The sequence below is a fragment of the Dromaius novaehollandiae genome, chromosome 14, assembly GCF_036370855.1.
Source record: "Dromaius novaehollandiae isolate bDroNov1 chromosome 14, bDroNov1.hap1, whole genome shotgun sequence".
Classification (NCBI taxonomy): Eukaryota; Metazoa; Chordata; class Aves; order Casuariiformes; family Dromaiidae; genus Dromaius; species Dromaius novaehollandiae.
In genome coordinates, this window is record NC_088111.1 from 4,656,941 (window position 1) to 4,675,131 (window position 18,191).

The following is an 18,191-nucleotide window of genomic DNA, read 5'->3' on the forward strand; positions in this document are numbered from 1 at the left end:
TGACAGGAGGTCAGGAAGTCCCTGATCCAAGAACCCAGTGGAGGCAGACAGAATAAAAATTAGCATTATTATATATTTCCCATGTTCCTGCACCATCCCAGCGATGCCTGCTGTCGACCACGGTCCGAGACAGAATACTGGCCTAGATGGATCTGTCGCCTGAGCTCCCACAGCAATTCCTACATGTAAAATCTCCAAACGAGCTCTCGCAATACTAGCCACACTTTCCAGTGGGGGTTGTGAAACAAGAAGTGTTTAAATGATTTATGGTCATAATACAAGTCTGTGAACAAGCTGAGAACAGAACACACTCCCAAATTCCACTGCCAGCTTCCCCAGAAGGAGCGGCAGCAAGGGAATGCAGGAAACTCGGCCTATTACTTAATTCCTTTCTTTTCCGCCAGGAAGATATCTGTAGGGCTCAAGCTATAGAGGTGTAATTTAAGCCAGGTATATGGATAAAGTACCTATCTTCCCTGTGACAAGGAGGAAAGATTACCTGGGATCCCACAAAAAAGTGGTCTGCCTGACTTGGAACCTGAACTGATAAAGAGGAGGGAAAAACCCCGCTCCGATTTTGTGGCTCAGGATATGGCGTGCATATGGACAGCGTCTTCGAAAAATGCCTGAATGCTCATTTGCAAAGCAAGCACAAGAGACAGCAGTGATAAGAGTCACCACCTTGACAATACTGCCAATATACAGATCCCTGTCTGAGCAGGCTTCTTTTTTTTTTTTTTTTTTTGGACCCAATTCAGTTCAAAGGGAGAATCCTCATTTCTTAGCAAAATCTTCCCCAGTCTCCTTCCCAAAGGCAAATCGGGAGGTTGCTTTTTCCTGCACACCAGGACCGTGTCAGAGAAACACTACAAATCTCAGACTATTCCCATATTCCATTTCACGAGCCTGCACAAAGGGCACCAAAAGACGTATAGGGACCTTTTTCATGTGCAATAAGCACAAATCAGGTCAAAGTACTCCAGCTTGCGAAACGCGCATTTCCACGATACGCCAGTCACAAATAATGGTGAGGAGCCTCGGCCACTCGCTCCTTCCTCAGCCTAGCCCCAAAAACGCAACTCAAAGAGAGGCAAGTCCTTGCACGCGGCATGTTTCAGACACGTTTCAGAAACGATCGCACGTGGCGAGGCTGCCAAACCGAGCTGGATTTTGATGTGAAAGGCGAAATCTGAGCGCTCCTCTGCCTGCTTAACGCCAAAGAAAAAGCAAGCTGTCGAGCAAGCTGCGGTGAGAGAAAGTTAACTGTCCGCAGAAGCTCAAGTCCTGATTTCTTGTCCCCGCCGTGGAAGGGAAGTGAGCTCACCCTGCGGATCTGCAAGCGCTGCGCAGTGGCCCGAAGCAGGGGAGGCGAAGGGAAGAGGAAGCGCTCGTGGAGCTGGGGACATCCGCGAGCTTTCCTCCATCCAGCACGTGGCTTGGCACATCTCCTCCAGCACATGCTCCATCATCCGAGCCGACCGCGCGGAGGAGCTCCCAAGCCTGGTGCAGGCTGCTGCTTTCCTTGCGTGATGTATTGCACCCGTCGGCTGGCAGTTTGGAGACCAGGGTGATTAAAAATAATCACCGTTCTGTCCAGCTGTGGGAGTCATCAGCGCAGTATGTTCTGCCCGACCCTGGGAGTAAAGGATAGCCGAGACAACGCAAAAGAGCCTGCAAAACGGCTGCCTCGGAGCTCTTCTCCGTTAACTGCCTAATAGGTGCTACAGGAAGAAGGAAAGCCTGGATGAGATGGAAGAGGGGGTATTTATGCATCCCGTTCCAGCGAGTGACTGCAGCAATTGAACTCAGGGTTCCCGCAGCTTCTCACTTCGACACCTTCAGAAGAAACATGCAAGCTCAGATAAAATCCCAAGTGAACTGAAACCCCGCCATAAAGCTGTCCTAGAGCCCAGCAAAAAGCACTCCGCCTTCACCAAGCCCAGTCTGGAGCAAAGCGTACCCAGCATTTGCACACGTGTAATACAACACGGCTCGCAGAAATATATACACACACTTCCGTGCTGCTCCAGAGGATCAAAGCACAATACATAATTTATCCACTACACGCTCTTAGAAAGTAGTTATTACCACACATAGCATACATGCGTAAGAACAGGCTGAATGTAAAGGACTTGTCAAAGGCCACAAAACAAGCTGGTGGCTGAGCCAAGACAGCGTCAGCTCCTGCAGCGCAGGCCTGTGAACAACCCGCTGTCAGAGCCTGGAGCACGGTACCAAAGTAATTTTGCCCTGTGAAAATACATGGAAAAAAAGCAAATGGGGTTAAAGACCTTTATAACTTCTGCAGATATGGCAATTCAGCTCACATATTCCATTTTACTAACCAAACCTATAAAGCCAAAAACATGTAAGGATACTAGCTGATCTTTAATTTTTCCTATCATTAATTTCACTGTCCCTAGGAACTGACCATCCTAGCAACAGCCAGACACGGGCAGGCACATGAAGCACTAACAACTGCTTAGAAAATAAATTTGGGACCATGCTTAGAAAATAAATTTGGGACCACGCAAAAACATGTGTCCGTTTAAACTAGCGCAGAACCTCACAGACACTTCTCAAACACTGCTTGTCAGAGGGCTTTAAGGGCTCTTCCTCCTACATGTCAAAGACATTTTTCTTACTGATAAAGACTGTAAATATGAGCTAGCTATCCGTGCCCTTTCAGCAGCAAAAACAAACAAGTACGAGACAAAGTGTTCGAGCCTACAGTCATTCGGGTGCAAAGATAAGCCAGAAGTAGCAGCTGTAAAATGTGAATGATGATACTGACCTCCACGGTGCAGCATTTGATATGTCTTTACTGTAGTATTTTTATCAGTGAGAACATTACTACTATTATTTAGAACAGGGAAGCACGCATGGAGACATAGTTTCATTTTCAGCAACATTAAAAAAAACACACATTATTGGAGAAAGGTATTATTTGGAAAACAGTTAAGCTAGTACTACAGGGTCATTAACAGTGAATGCAAGATAAAACGGAAAAACTAAATACTGTAAGTCTAAACTGCAACTTGGCATAACTCGGAGACGAGGAACAAGCTCCTGCACCTCACCCTGACTCCGTGGATCTGTTTATGCTCCAAACACCAGCCGTTCCCAGGCCGGGATTACAGTACACAGAGTTGTGCTTGCACAGGCGGGAGGGACCCGAGCACCGGCGAGGGGATCCAGGTCACCAGAAAGGGCGCTGGGGAAGGAAGATGCTCCCAGTGCAAACTTGAAAGGCACCCACCGAAAGACAGTCTCCTCGGCTCCTGAAATTTATTGCGAGCATCGGGTATATTTTTGACGGACAGAACTACATTTAGCCTAACTACACACGGTTTTGAGTCAGCTTTTCAATGCCTTGAATCTGCTGGAGAGATGTGCCTGAACCCAGGTGCTTTCTGCCCTTCTTACGAAGGCCGCTCCTGCAATTTTCTTATAGCTACAGCGGCCTCTTCCCTTCAGAGCATGCAAATCCGGCCTTTTTTTTTTATTATTATTAAGGCATTTTGAACTCGAGGCAGGAAGAACCAGGCCGTGCCTGTGTGTCAGCCTCTCGGCAGCACGCCACCAGCGAACGTTTCTCCCTAAAGCTGCACGCGGCGGCACTCGGATCGCACGGCCGGAGGCTCCTGCAGCCCAGACGCCCGGCCAAGGAGCAGTGGAAACATCTCTCCCGGGGAGCAGGCGGGACTCCCGCTCCGCGAAGCTGCTGAGGGCGGCAGGTTTGGGTTTGTTTAACTAAAGCGCATTCCCCGCTCCAGCCAGGGCGCTTCCCGGAGGGAAAGTAAATAGGCTGGGGGGGAGGGAAAAAAAAAAAAAGGAAGAAAAAACACCGAACCCCCCCAGCAATTTGCCGGGGGAGCAGGCAGGGAAGCAAGCTGCAGTGCAAACAGAGCAGGAGCGGGGGGCAGGTACAGCCCCCCCCCGGCCCCGCACTGGGGTGGAGGCAGGAAAAAGGGGGGGGGGGGCACCAGGAGGCACTTTCCAAAAAGGAAATTTAACCCGGCCCAGGATTTCCAAACTGCAATAATTTTCCATGGGCCAATCAGGGAGGAGCGAGGCAAACGCACCAAATTAGGAAAGTAAATACTGGAAGGGGGAGAGGGAGGAGGAGGAGGAGGGCTGAGCTCATGGCAGCGCTGGGGGCACAGGGTCCCGCGCCGAGCCCTCCCGCCGGCCCTGGCCTGCCCTGGGGAGCAGGAGAGGACCTGGACACCAGCCTTGCTCGCCCCGTAAAGTGGCCAAGCTGTCCTGCAAGGCTGGTGCCCAGGACGCGGGCTTGCACGCTGAGCGAGCAACGCTGCCGTCGCCGTGCAGAAATGCCCGCCGCGGCCCGGGGGCAGGCAGGAGAGCCGCGAGCCCTCGCACGGGCCGGGGGTCGGCCGCGATGTTTGCAAACGCGCCGGCCCCTCCTCTGCGCCAGCCGCTCGGAAGCGGACGGGACCCAGCGCGCGAGCTCGCGGGTCTGCGGAGGTTTCCCGAAGGCTCCGCTGGATTCGCTGCTGCTCAGGGAACGGATGCAGCCATGAATCATCTTTCGTAAACACTCCGTTAGGGGCCGAGCACAGCGCGACGCTGCTGTTTCCACTTTCTCCGTATGCAAAAAAAACGCTCTCGAGAGTCAGATGACGGCTGCAGGCGTGTGCCGGAGCCAGCTAGGAACACAACCCGCTCCGCGCAGGATGACTGAATGGAAACTAACCTCCACATGTTGGCAAAGAAACCATCCCTCTCCCCGCCCAGCAACAAGCTTCATCTAAAAAGAGAAGGTTAAATATAAACCAAAAGCAGTGCCTGAACAGAGGACTAAAACCACAGCCACCGCCAGCCCCTCTTTCTAGAATATCCGCACCGAACATCTGGGCGGCTCTGCAAGAGCGGGGGGGAAAACCCAAACAAGCAAGTGCTTCTCCATCTATGCAAAACCAAACTGCCTTCGCGCTCGCGCTGAGGTCCTTCTCGGCCACAGAAATTTCAAAACTGCTCGTTAAATTGCTGCTAACGACCGGGAGATGCTCGTGTGTTATGCCGTTTTACAAATCTGTGGCTAAGAAAACAAAACAAAGGCTGTTACCAAGCACGCTGGCACTTCAGTTTTTAAAATACAGTACCCAAATCACGTTGTCCTATACCTGTGAACAAATTTTACTGTGTTTTGCAAGTGTACTATACTGCAGGCAATATCCTTAGTGTTAAATGAGCTCACTGCAACTCCATAACATAAACTCTTTGCTGAGAAAGAGGGAAAGAAAACACTCGAGACGGCCACTCGACGCTCAGGTTATTTCTATCGCATGTTCGTGAATCAGCTAGTTTACAAAACAGGATATTCGCACAGATACACATTCAGATTGCTGCAGCCCCTCGGTATATGGGCAGCATCCGACCCCCATTTCCTTCTATTCCCAGAAAACCACATGCTGACGGCTACCCTCGGCCCTAACTGCGGATAGCAACAGCACCACCCAGCACCACCAGAATATTACTGAGATAAAAATAAAGCAGGCTGTGCTAACATAAGAAAGCAGGCAAGTATTTCCTTTCTCTGTACGTATAGGTGGTGCTTGATAGATATTTCTAATTAACTGCCAAAAATGGCTTCATGCTATGGAGCTATTCCATAATCTTTAAGGCTCATGGGGTTTTTTTTCTCCTTGTCATTGGAGCTCTTAAACAAACCCCCATTCCCTACTTCTGGCCACCATTAACAAAGCTCTTTGACTGTCCTCCTTCATCCTGAACACCAAGTATTTATCGAGCTATTTTTTTAACAAGGCATCTCACGCATCAGGAATACCGGATAAACGACGTGGGCTGATAAAGGCCGGTGTCGGGAAGCACCGAGCAGGACGAGCGCTTCCCCGGAGCCGCCCCCTTACCTGATCGTGCCGGTGGGGGACGGGAGGGGGCTGACCACGCTCCGGAGATCCGGCTCCGGAATGTGGATCTTCAGAGGCGATATCTGAGGGTAAAGCGGCCGAAGCGGAGGCGACGAAGCTTCCTCTTTTGCTTCCTCTTTATGGTATAAAGATGTGAACTGGATTTTTATAACCGTGCTAGGGAATCGAAAAGTGCACCTGTACAGGAAAGAGAAGGAAAACTGAGTTTCACACAGGATATATACAAAACCATGTAAAATGTATTTTGTAATTGGTGTAGCATTAATTCATTCAGAGCACAAGCGTCTGCCTTCCTCTGAGGTATCTTTCTGCCCAGAGTCTGGATTACTGAACATTCACACATCCCCGCATAGGTATCACAGTGATCTGGGATGCTAAGTGATGCCCCATGGCCGCGTAGCCCACCGACAACAAGGTGCAGAACTACGCTGACGAGCTCTTGGGTTCCTGCTATTGCAAAGACTGGATTTCATCTTTTATTAGCACATTGCAAATAACACACTCAGGAAGGTGCAAGTTTCTAGAAAGTATCAAACCACAAGAACATGGATCAAAGAAGCATGGAGGCCTGGCGGAGCAACAAACAGCCTCCAGGCAGACCAGACAGCACTACTGACAGCTCAGCACGAACATATCGCATAACTAATACCGGTTTACACCCCAGCACATGATGCTAATGGATCATCTAGCAGGTTTCAGGTTAAAATACGTTTATTGAGAATTGCTTCCCTTTAGACAGCACGGTCACAGCTAGCAGGGTCAGAACAGGGCCCGACAAGCCTTCAGGACCTAAGGACATTTCTTTCCAATTGCTATTTTAAAAAAATTTAATCACGGATCTAAGTGTAGCATTCAAGAGATGCTGGAAAATTCAGAAGGAAATAAGCACTGACATTTTGTATATTTGAAGAGAGCTCCTTCTAATTTATAGTGTCTACAGTAGGAACAGGGCTGTAAAAGTGAGCGTTCTACAACTCTACCTTATTGCACTCTAATTAGACAATAATGTGCAATCAATACGAGCTTTCCAGGGATCATTTTGCTGTTACGAAGGTTAAAGAAGCAGGAAATAAAAACCAGGTTTCACCGTGGGAAAGGCCATCAGAGCACAGCAATTATGCTGGTTTCCACAAGCTTGCCTACAGAAGGAAATTAGGGGAATCAGGCAGCGTTGCTCTAGCGCTGTGAAAGCCAGCATAGTCGGGACACAATTCTTTTAACCAGCGTGTTATTGAATCCTGCCAGGTAACAGAATAAGGTTCGTACGTTGGTATTCGTGACTAACTTATCCCGATGCTGCTATTGATAGAAACGGAGGGAAACGTGCCATTGCTGCTCTAGGAACACATGCGCTTGCTCTTGGTGTAGCACGACCTCGTTTTGCAGGAAGGCAACGCTCGGAAACCTGCCATGAAGGGCGCAAAATTACCACTCAGGCGTGGGGAGCTCGTTCCCACCTCATCTCCCAGATGAGCTGGCTCAGCATTTGGCGGCGTGGAATCACAACGGCTCTGCTCTGCGCGGCAGGCGTTTGCATTGCATTTACTTCACTTCATAGGTCCTGCCACCTGCACTCATTAATGCATTAAATAAGAACATCATTGCTGGCGATGTGGCCTAATCATGTTTACCTAACCCTGCTAAACATGGTTCCCTGCAGACTCGATGCAAGAGCGCAATTCAAACCGGTGGAGTGCCCGCATCCTGCGGCATCTATCAGCAGCAGGCACAAAACTGAGATGAACCTGAAACGAGATTGTTGAAACATGACTCCAGGGTTTCAGCTTTTGCACTCCTGCATGGATTTGCTCATAGAAAAAACAGAGCACACACACATGGGCACTTGAGCATTATGCGGACTAAGGCTCAATACAGTAAGAGCAAAGCTTAGGCATTTTTCAAGCCCATAAGTGGGGAAAAGCTAAGCTTGTTTTCCCGGAGTGATGGAATTCCCTGCTGTAATGCCGGGTGCCCAGCATTTTTCAGTATCTGAGTCAAGGACAAATTAGTCCTCGTTAAACACTGTGCAATACTGACCTGCTGCTGAGCTCGCCAGGCCTGACTGCAAGCCCTACAGCGGATCTGCAGCTGTGTCTAGGCCAGGAGATTCCCCCTGGATCTCCATGCCAGCCAGGATCCCGACCCCACTCTCATTTAAGGCTTCCTTTTGAGAAGGACCTAGTAATGCAAGACCAACATCTCCTACGTGTTACTGCTTCCCAGCGACGGTGCAGCAGGTCCTTGCACACAGCCATCCCTCCTGCTCCCCAGATCCTCCATCCTACTATACCTTCTGATGCTGCAACGACAGCTAAAGATGTGATAGCTGCACCCAAAACAGCGTTACGCTGTCCCACCAGCCTGCCAGTACGGGTAACCCTTACAAAAGCGAACTTTTACTTTTCCAAAACCATGAGTCAACCTGAAATGCAAAGTCTAGCCTAACCCCGTAAACACGTGTGCAGAGGCCCGCGCAGCGCTGCCTTTCCTGGAGAGCCCTCCCCGGTGCGGAGCGGCGCGGCGAGATGCCGCCACGTGACTTCCCCGGGTGCAAGCGAGAGCAGGGAGGGGAGCAGAGGCCGGGCCGACTGCACAAGCAAACAGTCTGCTGGCTGCTGTGATTTCGCTTTCAGAGGACGGGCTCCTCGGCCGCTGAGACAGGACCCAGGACGTACAGCCAGTTTTAGCGTATTTTGCTAGCGAGCACATAGATGGCCATTTTGTGAAGAACCAGTGCCACAGAAATCAGAGAGCAGATGTGTGCACGCGCGCTGCACAGCCGCAGAAGCCTGCTCCATGCCACTGCTTCCACCGTCACCAGCGCGGGCAATTTATCACAGGGGTTGGCCTAAATTAAGGCTTTTTTTAACTGCCATACCTTCCAGACCCTTGCTCATAACAGACAGGGTGCAGCTGCTTATTTAAACAAAAACTATACGCTTATTATTGTAAAAAACCTGGGACGCAACAAGTCACCCCAATACCAAATATTGAGTGCAAATTCCCCCAGAACGCCTCTGCCCCCCGGGGCTGGGGGTGCCGGGGATCCACACTGGTATTTGAGCCTCTATCACAGCTATGATAACGCAGACACGGTGACAACACACGGCACAGCCCAAGACACTGCTTCACATCAATGTGCATTCACCAACGCAGGGAAACTGTGTCCGCGAGAAGTCAGAAAAACCGGAGGTTTTTCCCTGAAGTTGCCAGAGAAATCTCCATTATCAGTTACACTGAAACCAAACGCAGCTTTAATCAGCTTTTCTAATTGTTCCCTAACTAAACTCTTTCCTGCCAAAGAGGATAAATGCGAGTTGTATCAGGTGGTCCCATTTCGGACCGAGGCACGAAGAGTGAAAGGGAAACCCACATTAGCGCTGGATTTACCCGTACGAGAATCACAGCTTACAGCAGACAAGGACAGGACAGACCGCCCTGGCAGAGCTGTGCACACACTCCTCAAGATTACTGTATATATTGGAAATTATTTAAACTAAGTTATACTATTTGATCCATGTTGTATGATTCCTATCAAAGATGCCTAGCAATTACAGCTACTCCTTAACACTTCCACCATGAGAAAAAGACCAGTCTGAAAGCGCCCATTAGACTCTGCGTAGTAAGCGTAACGAGGATAACTGGTATTCTCAAATGTGCCTAACAGGCGACTCTTAAGCACCTCTGAAATTCCCAGCTGATTAAAGAGGGATTAATTTATGGTCTGCAAAAGTCCTTGTTGGTTACAGGCAGGAAGCAACTGCTTTAATGTCAGAACTGCTGCATTTTACTCGATACCTGCCACGGGCAGGTACATCCACAAGCACTGGCTGTATAAGCCCAGCAGTGGATTCGTACACAGTTACAGCATGTTATAACATACAGCTCAGTTCCCTGCGGGAAAGGGATTCCCGTTTCTCTGGGATGCTTTGCAAGGCAGTGTGAACGCTTGTGTTAAAATAACCCGCATCGCCATATCCATAAACTGCATCTCCATAAAGTGCATAAAAACAATTCTTGCTGTGCGAGATTGGAGGCAGAAGGAAGCCGAAGAGAAGGGGCTGCTGCATGCACGAGTTGCAGCCTCCGCAGCACCGGCTGTGTGCATGCCCCACACCGGAGACCGAGGGAAGGAGAAAGGGTGAACGTGCCACACACGGCTACAGCGATGTACAAGAGATGTTGCTGGTGTATTATTAAAAAAGAAAGATTTTTTTCCCCAAAAGTTTCCTGGACAAGCTCCTCGCACTGACAACAACACCCATGCTATTAAGCACCCTTCATGTGGTGAACCAGCGACAGTGACCACAAGCATTTCATCTACGTAAGGTCTGAAAATAAAACGCTAGGCAACGCTAGACTTTACATAAACATTCACCCCAAAAGCAGACTTCAGGGAAAACGGTTAGGGAAAAAAATCCCAGCAAGAAGATGCCATACACTGCAGGATTCTCTGTAAAAAGCAGAAACATTCTCCCCCTCCTCAAAGCGTCTTTTACTTTCTTTTTGCATGCAAAAGAAACTGAGACTCATTAGCCAAAATGCAGTACCAGACTGAGCAGAAACAGAAGCTATTGCAGTCACTGGTTCCTTTGTCAGAGCACCCACGGGCTGCGCAGAGCCACATGGCTTCTGCCGAGACCTGCTGCTCGCGGGCAAGAGAAGGGACCTTGAGAAGAGGCAGGAACAGGGCGAGACTTGCGTTCGTGTATTTACCCCGTGGAAAAGCTCAGTGACAAAATGGAGAAGACACATTAATCTAGAAAAACCCCAAGGTAAAATATTTTTTTATATATATATATATTTATACATATAAAAAACATCATCCCAGTTTGCTATGCAAAAGGGAATAACCAGAAAAGTGAGCTGTTAAGACCGTTACACATGAAGTGTGATCAGCAAGTCGGCACCATCTTTGTCTGCTCTGTCTTGCCATAATTTCTGGCATCTCGTTATTCCTGAGTGTTGCGTGTACAAACACACTAGTGGCACGCATGTTACGAACGGTGCCGAGATGCAGGTTGAGTGAGGAACGACGTTTTATGCAATGCTGCATTAAAAATAACCCTTTCGGCAATTTGAATGAGAACAGTAACACAGGGCTGGGGTTTTACTCGGAAAAAACAGCCCGGGTGATGCTCTCCCTTGGCTGGAACGGCTACTTTTCCCTTCTAAGCTTACAGAAAGATGCTGCAACCACACCACTGACTCTGGACATCTAGATCTTCCTGCAGCCACATCACGGGAACGGACAGCAGCCCAGCTCTAAGAGGGAATCAGATAATCGCTTGAATCAGTGAATTCCTTGGATCCAGCAGATATTCACAGCCAGAGCTTTAATTATAGCAGCAAATGTAGCAATGGAACAGGACTGTCACTACTAGCTAAAATTTGATCAATGATCTCCATAAAAGCCCTCTTAAAAGTCATATTAAAAAAACCACACACACACCCCCAACAGCCCAAATTCTGTCCCTTGTATCTTCTCTGAAACCCATCTCCTCATTGTACCAATCCAGTGTAATTAACCCCAAAGAACATGGTGTTACTCCTATGTACAAAGTTCCCAAAACATCTAGAGTTTCTCAGCTCAAGCGAGAATTTGCTTTTGGTCACCTTTTTCAAGTTAGCTATTTCCATTACCATTATTTCAAGGTACCTGGCATGATTTTATTTATTTATTAAAAAAAAAAAAAAAAAAAAAAGAGGGCAAGATAGAGCCTTCTCACCCTGCAGGCCAATCTGCAAGGTAAACACCAAAATTTCAGGCCGTGATCAACGCGCTGGTGCTGTATATGGTGGCCTGTACGGAGGAGAGCTCCAGTTACCTCCTGCAACTAATTTTGCCGTCTTCTGTAATCGGCAAAGGAAAGAACAACATAGTCACGTCCAGGAAAATCCAGTTCCCATGAAGTCAGAAATCCACTCCCTATTCCAATGATACTTTGAGGCAGTGGAAAAGGAGGTGCCTTGGACCACATAAAAGAATTACTGCAGAAATTTAAGCACCGGTGTGCCCAACATCAAACTAAAGGTAACAGCCTGATTCACTTAAACACTTACCTAAGCCCTGAAGGTCTGTCCTCAGAGGAGCAACCCATCAGAGTCAGGACTATTACCTCATATTCACATTTCTTCAAAAACGATACTTTAATAGCAGCAGTGACCACTGGAGAAAAGCTGAGCCGTGAACGTCTAACAACTGAGGTTTGTTTCTCGGTGATGTTTTGCCTATGCAAAGTCTGATCACAGATAAACAACACATTTCAGAACTTCGGCTTTTCTAAACCAGGCCTCATTATGCTGCCCAGCTCACAACAAGCTCGAAATGCAAAGTCTTTAGAAGGGCCTCCCCCATTTCAGCAACTGGCAGAGCAAAATCAGTCTTCTCTACCTTTGCAAATGTAAACTAGGCCTTGGCCTGGGAATAGTCATCAGATTGTGCTCAAAAGGATTATTTTTGCATGAACTACAGCTGTCTGAAAGAGCAAGCTGGGGAAAGTAAAGGCAACAAAAGCACTTTGCAGTCTCGAGTGAATTATAACAACTGTTAGCTTGAATGGATGTTGTGAAGCCATGCAACAAGCTCTGCAAGCTGTCTCGGTCGTCGCGGGAGATTACGTAAGGAGGGACGGGGGTACAACAAAATAATAATAAAATAACTCCCAGCGTTTCCTGTTCCCTTCCCCTCCCTACCCCGGAGCGTTTTCCTGAACAACACCTTGGAGGCAATGCCTGTAAGAAAGCAGTTCTCGCATCCCCTTGGCTGGGTCTGCCTGTAGCCCAAATAACAAGCTCCCTGCACAGAGACTACGCAGCAAGCTCGGCGGAAACACAGACAAACACATTTTGTTCTCTTCAGCCTAAACACACTTCACCAAACAGGCTGTGCGTATCACCGCGGCGATGTACAAGCCATTACATTTGTTTTCCTTCCACATCTCCTTAGCCTGGGGACACGGGCAGCATCGTTACCTGGCTTTTAAGTTTGGTCCACTTTGGAGGTTACCAGTCTCAAAGTAGTGAGATTTTTTTAGCATTTGCCATTTCCCTTTCAACTGCTCTACTAATCTGACCAGGTTTAACGCAGAAATCCTACTGAAGACCTACTTAAAGTCCTTGCCAAACACACGCAGAGAAACATCTGTAAGACGATGGTCAGAAATTAATTTGTTGCTTTTATGGAGAGATGAGCAAAGAGCCGGCAACCGAAGGGCAAAGCCCAGGAGCCATCACTCCTGGGCAAAGCCGCGTGGGTCCTTCCTGCGCCGGGTCAGCTCAATCCCAAGACCAGGCAAGACGCGCGGTGCCGGACAGCAGCGGGACAACGCAAGCAGCTGCAGTGGTCCCTAAATCAGGCCCCAGCGCTATCCCCCGCTGTTTAATTAGAAAAGCTATAAATGTCACCATTAAGGTTCTTAACACAACTAAAGGAAAACTAGGATCAGAGATTAATTGCAAATAAAGCAGCACAGTGATCGCCATCGACACTGAAAAAAGACAGAACAAGCCATTGAAATGTTCGGTCATAGCTGCGTCCTCCGTAAATCACAGTGTGAGTTTAGATATGGGAAGACTGGATCTAACTGTACCGTTTCCCTGAGCTCACAAATCATTTGCTTTTGCATGCTTTGCAGCACAGGCACTTTATATCATATAAGCTGTCATGCTCGACACTGCAGATACACAAAGAAGGAGATAGATCAGCTGGGACTGAACTACGACTGCCTGTGTGCATAAGTGAGTGAGCTCAGGCTTGAAATAATTAGCTGAATTCAAGAGAGAGTGATCTTATTTCACGAATTTCGATTTTCTGGTGTTGCAAACTTTTTCCAGAAGGAAGTACCAGCAACTATTTTCATCGCCCTGTTATGCCAGACGCCCAAATAACTCGGCTTCGGCGTACAACACCGCCTGGGACCCGAGTACCTGCATGGAGTGCCCCAGGCCACTGCCCCTGTACCAGAGCTAACGCAATTCTGGTTTTAGTAAAGGCAAACTCGTCCTGAAGTAATCGAGCATTCCTCATACCCAATCCAGTGGAATTAATATTGGCTAACCTACAAATGCGGATTACTAGAAGGATTTTAGGCTGTCCCTAGCACCCCTGATACTGAAGTGCCTCTGACTTAGCTGGAAATCCGCCTCTTCCCACCTTCACCCTGGGCTCAACGGGACGGGAACTGGGCAGTTGGGTAAAGCTCTCGGCATGGCCTGCTGCTTCCTTCTTCCATAAACATTATCCCCTCCCCAAAGACACCAGTTATGTCACTCAATCTCAGGCAGATTTATTTTAACACAATCTAAATCTGTTCCTCCTCTTACAAGAGGCATTTCCTGCCCCCCACCACTCCTTCCCCACAGCCATTTCCTCCTAACATCACCCTCGTGCCAACAGCAACATCCAAGGAACTGCACAACAAGTCAAATCAGGTAGCTGCACTAATAACTCATTTCTTTTTCCATGCTGCAGTAAGTCGTCAGCCAGATCAGTTCCCTGCTCCTGCCCACCCCGAGGCAGCGCGAGCACCAGCACTGACACGAAGGACACGGAGGGGACCAGAGTCGTGGGGCAGAAGGGAAGAGCGAGGTACCAACATTTCAGCAGCAGTGTTGCAGATTTTTGACAGGTTATTAAAAAAATAAAAAATCAGAGTTTGTAACCACAGACCCTGATGTCAGCAGTCACATGAGGCAAGCACCACCTTCTCCCTTCAGATGCATCCAGAAAACAAAACGCAATTCATTAATTTGAGAAAAGGCCCTGTTCTTGATCAAGTCATACCAGTGACCATGCGGATGCTTTAAGGCTGGAAGTGTCAAAAAGTTCTTGAAATAGAAAAGTCACAATTTTTTTGATTCGGCTAATTATTTCAAACCTGAACTCACTCAGATACATACAAGAGGAACGAACAAAGATGGAAAGTGTTTTCTGCATTCCAACAAGTGCTTCCAGTTGTCCCGTACCCATGGCAATCCTACCATGGCAACCAGCAGGTCACGTCTGCGAGGAGCGTAAGGAGGTCTGTGCCATCTCGAATGGGATGCACCGGCTCTACACGCTGCAAATAAGTGCTTTATAGAGCCCTTATGCTCCCAAAGTTTATTCACTGATTGTCCTTGAGAAAAGCAAGGAAAGCATGCAGACTGAGCAAGGACAAAGCTTCAGGAAAAGAAAAAATAAAATGGCCATTTCCCATTTTCACAAGCAAAATCTTCCTTATGCTTCTTGCTGCTGTTCAGCTGGAATTGCACGTACAGTAAAGGATTTTTTCCTTAACGAGCAGGCACCCAAGTTACACTGGGATTTGCCTAACGCTGCATATCACCGTGTTTAAAATGAGGTTTCCAGCATAGCTAGACAGGATTTCAAATGGGCAAAGAGCGTGTGCAGGCAAGTGTATCTATTTAAAACAAATACTACCGGCAGCATCAGGCAAAACCACAACTTCTGAATAGCTATGTCTCTTAAAAGCACCAAGTAAATTAGCTGTAATGAATGTTTCTATTGAGCTCCGTTGCACAGGGCTTCCCTTTATGGCATTTCATCAGGGCTCACAAGCACACGGAGAAACCCTTCCACACACAGGCACATTTTCAAGCGGGTATTTTAGCAGCCTCCTTTGAAGGGAGTCATGTTCGCAGGTCAGTTTGGGCAAACTCTGGAATCCCGCTCCCTGCCAACGCCGTGCACAGACAGGCACACACACAAACTGTTTTTCTGCCTTCGGTCCTCCCCCCGTCTCTGCAAGGCGTCCCACCTCGCCGTGCCCGGGAAAAGCAAGGTCTCGGCCACCGGCCGCCCGGGGAGGAGGCGGCAGGAGCAACCGAGCCAAGCAGGTGGCATGGGGGGGAGCGAACACCCCTAGGCTGCTGGGGAAGGACGGCAAAACAGATACGAGAAGCCCAGCCCTGTGTGCACCGAAATGCTGCTTTAGTGCACATGCATTTCCTTTAAGAGCTCGAGAGAAGACAGGGACTTTTTTTTTTCTTTGAGGCTCCGACTACTACATGTTGAAAGCAAAACCTTCGAGAGAGCTTGCATTGAAACAGCGTGCCGTGCAACTCAAGAGCAACCATTTTATCCTACACATCTTCCCTAAAACTTATTAGCTCCCTCACAAACCTTTTAACTGCTGCCACAGAACAAACTGATAAACCCAGCACCGACCCCGCTGCAAACGGTGGCAGTTCACCTTCCAAGCGAGAGTGCTCTAGTTTGCTTCTCCCGGAAAGTTTGTTTCACCCTGGAGAACCCAGGAACCGAGAATCAAGAGTGGGATTTCTGTTTTCACAGCCTTTACAACCCTTTAATTGTGTTCTGATTTTTCTCTTCTAAAATTATCTGAGATGTCAGGCACAGCTTCACTTCAGGATTACTCCCTTCGAAAGCTAAAACAGTGCAGAAGAGAAGAAAACAGTTGAGATATTGCAGTTGCTTTTTTTTTTCTCAGTGTAGTGGAATACCACAACAAGGTCATGGAATAAATTCACAGAGTATCAAAATAGACTCTCCTAGAAGAGAGCGAAGGAAGATCTTAAACTGCTGAGAAGGACGGCTGCTTCAATCGGCTTGTAGAAAAACAGCAGAAATGGTCGGAGGCTCCTGCTGGAACCACCCCCCCTTGAAGCTCGCCTTGGAGATGGCCCTTTTTCAGATCCTTGCACCCCAGCACTACAGGAGAGGCCCCGCAGCAACACTGCTCAGTCCAACACCGAGAAACCCACCTGAAGCTGTCCCAAACCCCTCCAGAAAGCTGCTGCAGTGCAGAGGGCCAAGGAGCTGCAGCTTCAGAAACAACTTTTCTGAAACCTCTCCAACAGAAACCAGGCTAAGCCAGCTAACAGTGTATCTGTGTTCGCTTTCCTGATACAAAAACGCTGGGGATGTTCTTGATATACCCCCGCTTTCGCCACCTAGTCACAAACTCGGCGAAACCCCAGGCGGTCTGCACCTGACGAGGGATGAATTCACCTATACGTTTAACACACGCAAACAGCCAGTATAAACACTTGTGTTAAAATTAATCCTGACGTGGGTCTAGCAAATAGTTCCAGCCTGATTACAAATATGAAAGATGATCTCAGAAACTAAGCCCTGGGATAACCAAAAGAGTATCACTGACATGCTTTTATAATGAACACGACCAAGGCAGACTCTGGGTACTTGGGTCGGTGACTCGGTTGAAGCCCACCTCAAAGACCATCCTGCTGAACACGCGTGTCAGCACGACATGGTGGTTACTGGTGCCCATCCATCAGGAACGGAGAAACAAGGAGGTGGTGCCGCAATTGCACCTCGCCGAGTCTCACGTTTCAAAACACTGGTGTCAGCTCCAAAGTATGCCATTGACTGCAAAGCCGGAGCGCTGGGCGCAGGGCTCGCTCGCCGGAGCGGCCTCCTCTCCCCCCGCGGGTGCTCCCGCTCCTCCAGCGCGCGCGGGACGCGGTCCGGCGGCGGGCAGGAAGGATCACCTGGAGCACCGCCAGCCGGGAGCCGCGGAAGAGCTCCTGCACGCCTCTCAACGTACCAACCGGACGAGCCCAGAAGGCTGCTCCTACACCCGCAAAAATCAGATGCGATTTTGCCTCCATATGAATTCATACGCAGCTTCCGCGGTGGCAGCTGCCATTTAATCAGTCCTGGCTCGGTTTCTGTTTGCTCCTTGAAGTCTCCTGAAGGTGAACTCTGGCCCTGCTTCTACCACGGTTACAGAAGCTGCTCTGTTCCCCCTCGTACTCCTTGTCCATAAACAATGCTGCGTCTCTGAGCAAACTGTTAAAACACACCGAACTTTTGCGTGTGTGTCACATGGTAAGCCACATCTTAACCCAACACCACTCCTCAAGTCAATTAAAACACATCTAATTTATTGCTCCTCTCGGCACAAGAGGGTGGAGAAGCTTTGCAGTCGTGGAGCCAAGGATGTCAACAGCTCTAGCTACCTGGGGAGAGCACCTGGCGAATTGTCTTCAGAGTCTAAAATTAACCGTAAAGTTGCTATCTATTTTGAAGCTTGGGAATAGGAAGCTCTTTTAAGTGTCAGAACGAGTGGCTGGATAACACACCAAAACCCGATATGAAAGTTTGCCACCAAAGAAGTGGGCTGGCCCGAAGCGCAGGCAGTGCGCTTATTTGAATGAGGTCGGCTGCCAGCATGGAGAGTTTCGCTATCAGCACGGCAGGCCACCGACAGCGGCATGCAGCGAGCCCATTACATTATGTTGTTGTGTGTTTGTACACGTAAAAAACAGCCATCGTTCCGAGGATCTACA

The 18,191-nt window shown here is 48.7% G+C and overlaps 1 protein-coding gene across 3 annotated transcripts in view; it reads right to left on the reverse strand.

Annotated features, from left to right (window-relative positions):
• FOXK1 (forkhead box K1) overlaps positions 1-18,191 on the reverse strand; it is a 59,002-nt gene that overhangs the window by 25,967 nt on the left and 14,844 nt on the right. For all 3 annotated transcript variants that reach the window (XM_064520165.1, XM_064520163.1, XM_064520164.1), the window contains exon 2: positions 5,895-6,092. In XM_064520165.1, coding sequence (XP_064376235.1) covers positions 5,895-6,092 — 198 coding nt within the window. The remainder of the gene's footprint in view (positions 1-5,894; positions 6,093-18,191) is intronic.